Genomic DNA, 7,944 nt, shown 5'->3' with positions numbered 1-7,944 from the left:
CACCCTTTTCCCTATCATAGTGTTTATTTGATCTGCCTAGCGACATTAAAGAATTGAGCTTCATTCATATTCTGTTCCATCCACAATGACTTCCCTCTTCTTCTCGACCCCGCTCGACATCGACATTGTTCTCGAAGATGGCGACGAGCGCCAGATGGTTGATGTTAAACTGGACAAAGGCCACCGGGAGAAAGTGCCCTTGTATATGGATGGTGAATCAGTCAAGGGTGCTGTGACTGTGAGACCGAAGGATGGGAAACGGCTGGAACACACGGGCATCAAAGTGCAGTTTATCGGTACAATAGGTACGGGAAGCTAGCTGAATGCCTTCTTTTGCATGCGGAACTAGCTGTCGCAATGGAGAACCTGCGCCCAAATGCTAATACGGCACTCCCCGAGTATAGAAATATTCTACGACAGAGGCAACCACCACGAATTCCTATCTCTGGTACAGGAACTCGCGGCTCCCGGCGAGCTGCAGCACCCGCAAACCTTCCCCTTCAACTTCAAGAACGTCGAGAAGCAGTACGAATCATACAATGGCATTAATGTGAAGCTACGATACTTTGTCCGGGTAACGGTATCCAGGCGCATGGCGGACGTAATCCGCGAAAAGGACTTGTGGGTTTACTCTTATCGCATGCCACCAGAGACCAACAGCCCGATCAAGATGGATGTCGGTATCGAGGATTGTCTGCACATTGAGTTTGAGTACTCAAAATCTAAGTATCACCTCAAGGATGTGATCGTGGGACGCATCTATTTCCTACTTGTGCGCCTGAAAATCAAGCATATGGAGTTGTCGATTATCCGACGAGAAACGACTGGGACGCGGCCGAATGAATATAACGAGAGTGAGACGCTGGTGAGGTTCGAGGTTAGTGGTCAGAATGCTGATTCGTTGAATTATTGCTGATTGAAACCGAACACAGATTATGGATGGTTCACCTTCTAGAGGTAAGCTCATCGCATCGCTCAAGGCGCTCATTACCTGGAACCCTGGTTCTCGAGCTTCCTCAAATAGAAGCTAGTCCTGTGAGAGAATATGGAGATGACCCTTGCTTACCGTCGACAGGCGAAACCATTCCTATCCGTTTGTTCCTTGGTGGATTTGACCTGACCCCAACCTTCCGAGACGTCAACATGAAGTTTTCAACCCGGTATTATTTGAGTTTAGTGCTCATTGACGAAGGTACGTTGAATGGTTACACGCACTCAAGATGTGTTTCCTCTTGACACCCCTGCACTCGTGCTTGAAGCTTTACTCCAGCTATATGCGTTGGCGCCTGGTCTATTGTCCATCACACCGCCAATCTTCAATTTCCAGCCCATCAATAGCCGTCGGCAATTGACACGGTTTCGGACCACTCAACGCTCACGCGGCATTCGGCCCGGGTTTGGCAGGCACCAAGTCATCGGACTCTCCCCGGCTGGAAACCCCCACGCTAAACATAACAAATTCACGTGGTCGAATCCACCTGCACAGTCCCCATTTTTCTTCTTTCCGATCATTTCACCCTTTTACAGTCACGTCACGCCGCTGTATTTTTGCTTGTATATCTGTGCAAACTGACCCATTTGTCCCTTCCCTAGACGCCCGTCGCTACTTCAAACAATCCGAAATCATCCTCCACCGCCTCGCACCCGAGATTCCCCCAACGCCCGAAGTCGCCAAACAGCAGCAGATCCAGATGCAGCAAGCAGCAGAGCAACAACAACACCAGCTCCCGCCCGGCTCTGCGACCGCGGGCCCGGGACGAGAGCATGTGAATAGCCAGGCTGTACCTCCTCCTGCGGCTTGAACTCAGATTGCTCGTTCTTATCTATAGATGCCTATCACTGATTTCGACTGATACAGTTGATATCAGCCAATATCGACGTATACCCCCTCCCGCCCTTCGCCTGACTACTATGTATATTTCTCATATGTATGCTGTGCCCTGTCATGATTACCACTCTCTATTCTAGCTTGTCAGTGTTTGAAATACGCTTATATTTCTTTATACTTCCCTGGGTCTGCAGGCGTCTAGAATTCGAGATAACTTTGTGTCGAATATCGTGGTTTTCTAATAACGGGTGTCTGCAACCGTACTCTCTAATTTTAATAATCTCACATACGCATATGACACGTATCGGCCCTGGCCTAGACCATGATATGGCAGTTCGCTGGGTTCGATTCGTATCATGCCCCTAATACAGGCCGTATATAAAGGAAGAATATATCCATGCCTACTGCTTCCGTATCACAGAATGAACATTCGTTTCTTATACAGGGATATTTCGATGCACATTGCAGTTGGTTTGAGTACTATATAATATCTACAAGACATCACCAGCACAGTTTCCGTACGTACTCGTACGATATGACTGGACCGGGCGCTAACAAAAATAAGCAAGTATACAGAATGTCATGTCTATTTCACTTCTCAGACTGTACTGGTATGGATCAGGCAGTTCCAACGACCCTTAGCACTTCGCTAAGAGAGTGTAAAACCTCACCCGCTCCCCGTTCCTTACCTGCCACTTGCACCGCCTGCACAACAAGTGGATAAATCCACTCTAGGTGTTTCTTGCGGCTCGAATTGCACGCCAAGCCATTCGCCATAGGCGGTGGCGGGATAGCAGATGGTTCGCTTTGCAGCTCGACCATACCGCGGAGAAGATGCAACAGTGCCCTGCGCGCTGGGGTGGGCTGAGGCATGAGTCCGCGTAGCGGCTGGTCTGCGATATAGCCCTTCAAGGAGACGGCGCAGCGGAGAATAAGGTATGGTGATATGGAACGCGCGATGGAGGTTCTGTTGACAGTCTCTTCGTCGGTGCTCAGGCTTAGGCTGGGCGAAGAGGAAAGTTCGAACAGGGTATCGAGCGCGGCGTATGCCATCTTACTTCGCGTAGTTGGCGGCGGCTCAAAGGTCCGCCCTGGGCGTATGTAGTATATGCCTTCAAGTGAGCCATCCTCACGGTATTTGGCGGGCAGGTCGTGTCTTTGCGGGAGGTAGATGAAGGAGGAGTGGAGGAGGGCGCATGCAAACTTGCGCCGGATGTCGTCATGGATCACTGGTGCACCGATCGATGGGATGATGAGGGATTTCAGTGCCAAGAATGTGTCAATGTCGAAGGCCTCGTCTGATAGCAAAGTAGGTCCGGGAATGGGTACCGTGCGGTACCCTCTCGCGGATACAATGCCATTTACAATTTCAGCTACCCATTTCCAGAATCGAGATACTTCGGTTTCACTTGCGGTACCATACTGCTTCTCGACGTAAGGAATCGCTACGCGCAGGATGTTCAACAGCGCTGTAGTAGACTTTCGCCATATGCTGGGCTCTTTATCCTTGCCAGGCCATTCATACCTCTGAATGATCGGAGCTGCGAGATGCTCCAACGCAGTGGACAAAGAGCCGTCCGCAAATATGTCTTGTTTAATGCCATACTCAGCAACATACCAACTGAGAAGATCTATGGCACTCTTGGAGAAAGCAACATAGGTCGGTTTTCTCGAATCATCATCCGGAGACCACCTTGTTAGAGCATAATCCGTAAATTCTGATAGACATTGAATGAACTGTCCTTGAGAGTCGTCCTTTTCTAGGCACATCATCCGCACACAGTCAATGACAAGTATCTGCAAAACTGATGGCCGATCGACGTCAGGCGAGTATTTCGGAATTATTGAGTTCCGTACGATCATCTTCATGTGTTGCAAGATGGTTCCAATGTCTTGTTTCGTCAGGTTGTCCTTGTACAGCCGATATATTTGCTGGAAACTTTGCAAGTAAGAAATAGCAGCTTCTTGATTAGGCTGATCCAAGTCGAGCATTTCTTTCTTGTCCGTAGGATGTCCGTTGGACCAAACTGCCCACGCTGACTGCAAGGATTTTGTGCTTAAGCCGGTGGGCGACTGAGCCCGCAAAAGAATGCTTGACAGACTTGAAAAGACTGCTTGGCTGAATGCCAATAGGCGCCGGCTCGCCAGCTTTTGGAAGTGACCAAGCAATAGCTCCCAGGACTGGTCAAACCTATCATCCTTCGCGATGATCTCAAAGTAGTTAGTGATAAGGTCGCAAATTCCTTTTATCACAAGAACCGTAGTCTCAATCCATGCTTTCGGCTCAGAACCCCCTCCACCCTTGATTAATATGCTAGTGGAGGTGGCCTCAATTTGCTCGAGCATTCGGAATAAGACACGATTCAAGCATAAACACCAGGCCTTGGGAGAAAGCTGTTGACCGTAGGCATCGAAGATCCTTAGTATGGTATGAATAGCACAGTTTCTGACTTCTGACCTGCTATCCGTCGTGATATCCACAATTCGCAAGAGGAGTAGTAACCAGAGTGCATTGCTCGAAGCAGAAGAACCACCCGTTTTAGCTAACGCAACCAGCTCTTCCTCGCTGACGGTTAGGTCTACATAGGTTTCAAGCGAGAAGTGCCCAGTCTGGTCGTGGAGAAAGTCAGAGACATTCCAGAAGGATGATGTTGTGGTAAGCGAGATATTGAAAACTTGTTGTTGCAGAGCGAATTTGGATAGGGACTCCACAAGATGAAGGCGACAGGGAGGTGGTAGCTGCGAGAGAAAGTCGGAAGCTATGAGTTGCAGGCTTTTGTAAGCTACTTGTATTAGTCGAGGAGAGTCGGCTATTAGCACCCGCTTGCACCCTTCGACGTCTTTTGAGCTGTTTTGGCACTCTTTTGCTGTATGCTCGCCGAATACGCTGGAGATGAGACCAAAAACTGCCGTCCAGCACTGAACGAAGGTCTCAGCGTATTGCTCCAAGACGTTCTTCAAAGTTTCCAAACTTTGCTCATGAACATCGACTATCGAAGTTGATGGTGATCCTAACTTGCATCCAGTGGTTTCGTAAAGCAGGTTGACCTGAGACTGAAGTGTCTCCAAGTTTCTCAACTGCCGCACATCTCTGTCTGCGTCGCTTTCATTATCTTTTTGCTTCATGGTCTCAAAAACTAGGCCATTGAGGACTTCATTCGCGCGTAGACGGAGATCTTGATTGATCTCTCCGTTAGCGGCAGTCGCCATAAGCCGGTCTGTCAGAAGCTGCCAGGCACTCCGGTCGTTGTCCCCCATCGATGACAGTCTTTCAAGGTTCGCTTTGGCTAGGCTATGTGCCCTTTCCAAAACAAATTTCAGCTCTTCTTCTTGAATCCTAGACTTGCCCAACACATGCGAAGCACGACGAGACGACCGGCGCATGCGACCGGAGCTTGGTTGCAAGTGTGTTCGCCCTCCAGTCATCTCTGAAGTCTCAGATGCTGCTGCTTCCTCAGTGGTCGCAGAGAGGTCCAAGAGCGCAACCAGGAAGTCGCGGAAAGTGTTCACCGGGAAATCGGTAGTGCTCTCAAACAATTTAGAAGAAGCGGACTGCACGGCCATAATTTCAGTTCCCAGGTTTCCCTGAGATCCGCTTCCTTTCACGCCCACGACTTCTCCAGTGCCACCAGCTGAACTTTGCGCCATCGTCAAAGATTTATTAACCAGCAAGTCAGTATCCTGAAGGGTACCAAGGACGATCGACCAAGCAGGTTGATCAAGAGTCGGACCGAGAGCAATGCCTAGATTGAGAAGTGCACGTAGGCAAAGAAGATTCCTTGTGCTGAGAGACAAGGCCTGGTCACTCATCGGCGCTAACGACCCCTCCATTGGTGTTTGGGGGGTACTATAAGAAACTTCCTTGCCTTTGTGTTTTTGTTCCATAGGGTCGTTTTGTTGAGTGCCCGGTGTTGCTACCGGGCTCATGGGCTTGGCAACGCTCGTGTCAGCCGGCATAGAGGCCTTTCCAAGAGTGGTCAGAAAAGCGTCTCGAGGCGTGGAGAGCCGAAGAAGACCAGCAACGTGGGTTAGCTTCTGGAAGGAACGGACGAGGTTGTGATAAAAGTCATCGTCTAATGTTGCATATAGAAATGTTGAACACGTTGCGAGCACAGCTGGCCAACAATCTTCAACAATCCCGGCACAGGCCTGGATCGCCGAAAGCTGAGGGTGAGATTCCAACTCGAGGGGATTGATAGGGACAGGAAATCTTTTAGTCGATTTCGACCGTTTGAGAGAATTCTCCCTGTGTAAATCGGGCGATGACGCGGTAGAGGCCCCATTTCGCTCGCCAGCAATACGGTTTTTCCGCTTCGGTTTCAGATCAGGCACTGTGAGTGGAAGTATAAACTTGGCGAGACCTTCAGCAAAGGCGCTTACGCAGTTTAGCACCAAGCTGTATATGTATGTGTCAGGTGGCAGTGGAGGTTCGATTTTATCGAGCAGCTCTAGGTAGGGTGAGCGAACTATACTCCATTGATTGCTGATACCCGGCATATTAGTATCATTGGACGGAACGGTTGTTCCAATGACTCCTGCAACCCCTCCAACTTCAAGAGTTATTTGCTCTTCAGTGATGGATCTTGAGTGCTCTGGATTTGACGGTGCCGTTGAGCGGCTGCTCACGCCAATCAAAGAAGGTTTCTCAGATGCTAATCGGACAAGAGAAGCCATATGGTCTCGAAGGATATTCTTCCGCCCTTCCACTTTATCGTATAATGAATAGATGATCCTGACGAGCCCTGGTTCGGCGTATAACCCGCGAAACATCTCCATACAGAGCACCCGTTTCCATGATGCCGTTCCATCAGGCTCAAGTAAATGTATCAAGAGCACCAGCGCCATTTCACACTCTGCTGTGATTAGTGATAAATATCGTTTGAGAAGAATAAGAAGAATTCTCGCGATCCGGACTGTGTGGGAGAAGCTATGCCTTTCCGAGAGATACCTAACGGTCATGGGAATCAGGCGGGCCCGTAGCACTTGCGTGAGTTCAGGATGGTCAACAAATAGTTGGCCACTGTTAAGGAGAACACTTTCGATGAGTTCCAAAGTAAATGCTGGAGACAACGACTTGATTCGCAGGAAGTGCAACTGTTCACCATCCACAAGGCGGCAAAGATCATCCAAGACCTTGAGAGGTCAGGCCAGCTAGATCTGGTCAGGGAGTTTGGTGACTCACTTGTAGTGCATCCATGGCAAAATACCCAATTCTCACGGAACCACTATCAATGTTGACTGTGGTTGTTGGCCGAGATTCTTGTGGCATCTCTGAGAAAGTATTAAGCACACGGGACGGTTATTCTGCGTCTAGAAGCACGAGACTCACTGTCTTCCATTGATACCCGCTCGAAGGTGGAAACAACGAGCTGCTGGAGTGTAGCAGCTGCGGTACTCGAGACCGCGAGGGTCTTGCTCGACTGTAGAGTGGCACATATCTCAAGTGTCGTTACAAGGAGTTCACCACCCAAGTCATTAGAATAGTGCTGCAATAAAGATGGCAGGGTCTGCAAAATCTTCAGCTGGATATCCAGGGCTTCCCTACATTAGTCTCAGTGTGGGAATAGCCGAAGTTTCAGACTAACTCAAATTTGTGATCTCTTTCAGTCCACCAAGGACATCCTTCAACCGTTCTGGCGGCAAACATCTAGAAGCAACAAGCCGTTGGAGACAGACAACCCCTATGCCGGCGAGCTTCGCATGGCGAGTATGGCATGCCAGTATAAACGGATTAACAAACCGAGGCTTTCGCGACAAGTCTTGCTGTTTCTTAGCGCCTCGATGAATGGAAAATATTCAAATCATCAGCTCACCTGCGGATATTTGGGCCTCAGAGGTGGAGGGGAGCGCCTTCAGGTCATTGAGGGACTCCTCAGCGGCCTACAGTTGGTTAGCTGTGTGCTGACACCTATTCTATCTCAGGGTAGGAGAGCAGACATTTCGCAGGTCGGCATTCTTTCTCTTTGAATCTTGAATGAGATTCAGCAGTTCTGACTGCAATAGTTGAGAGGACATTTCCGGCTAGATGTTGCGAGTTACGCATGGCCAAGGCCTGTCCAACAACAAGGTGACAATCAAGACAAAAGCACGAGCTTCATGAGTTGCTTGTTGCCCAC

At 49.4% G+C, this 7,944-nt stretch overlaps 2 protein-coding genes across 2 annotated transcripts; one reads left to right on the top strand and one right to left on the bottom strand.

Annotated features, from left to right (window-relative positions):
• Positions 1 to 85: 85 nt before the first annotated feature.
• Positions 86 to 1,802, top strand: BDW70DRAFT_151983 (vacuolar protein sorting-associated protein 26; the record flags this gene model as incomplete). Its single annotated transcript, XM_073739371.1, has 5 exons — positions 86 to 305; positions 405 to 877; positions 933 to 957; positions 1,076 to 1,192; positions 1,594 to 1,802. 5 exons carry the CDS (start codon positions 86 to 88, stop codon positions 1,800 to 1,802), a joined length of 1,044 nt encoding a protein of 347 aa, XP_073593911.1.
• Positions 1,803 to 2,124: 322 nt separating this feature from the next.
• On the bottom strand, positions 2,125 to 7,941 carry BDW70DRAFT_88002 (putative endosomal peripheral membrane protein (Mon2)). The gene is made up of 6 exons (XM_073745099.1): positions 7,766 to 7,941; positions 7,642 to 7,708; positions 7,414 to 7,587; positions 7,158 to 7,364; positions 7,011 to 7,099; positions 2,125 to 6,961 (listed from the first exon to the last, which is right to left on the bottom strand). Exons 1-6 carry the CDS (start codon positions 7,841 to 7,843, stop codon positions 2,447 to 2,449), a joined length of 5,130 nt encoding a protein of 1,709 aa, XP_073593910.1. The 5' UTR covers positions 7,844 to 7,941; the 3' UTR covers positions 2,125 to 2,446.
• Positions 7,942 to 7,944: the final 3 nt, after the last annotated feature.

The sequence above is a fragment of the Aspergillus foveolatus genome (assembly GCF_047715535.1).
Source record: "Aspergillus foveolatus strain CBS 279.81 unplaced genomic scaffold BDW70scaffold_43, whole genome shotgun sequence".
Lineage (NCBI taxonomy): Eukaryota > Fungi > Ascomycota > Eurotiomycetes > Eurotiales > Aspergillaceae > Aspergillus > Aspergillus foveolatus.
Note: the sequence above shows the minus strand (reverse complement) of the source record. Positions and strands in the feature narration are given on the sequence as shown.

Excerpts from the sequence above, each read along its gene's own strand:
- BDW70DRAFT_88002 (XM_073745099.1), bottom strand. The coding sequence starts at position 7,843 with ATGTCCTCTCAACTATTGCAGTCAGAACTGCTGAATCTCATTCAAGAT. Across the intron at positions 7,709-7,765 it reads AGAATGCCGACCTGCGAAAT|GCCGCTGAGGAGTCCCTCAA; the intron begins GTCTGCTCTCCT and ends AACCAACTGTAG. Across the intron at positions 6,962-7,010 it reads TTGCCATGGATGCACTACAA|GTCTTGGATGATCTTTGCCG; the intron begins GTGAGTCACCAA and ends TGACCTCTCAAG.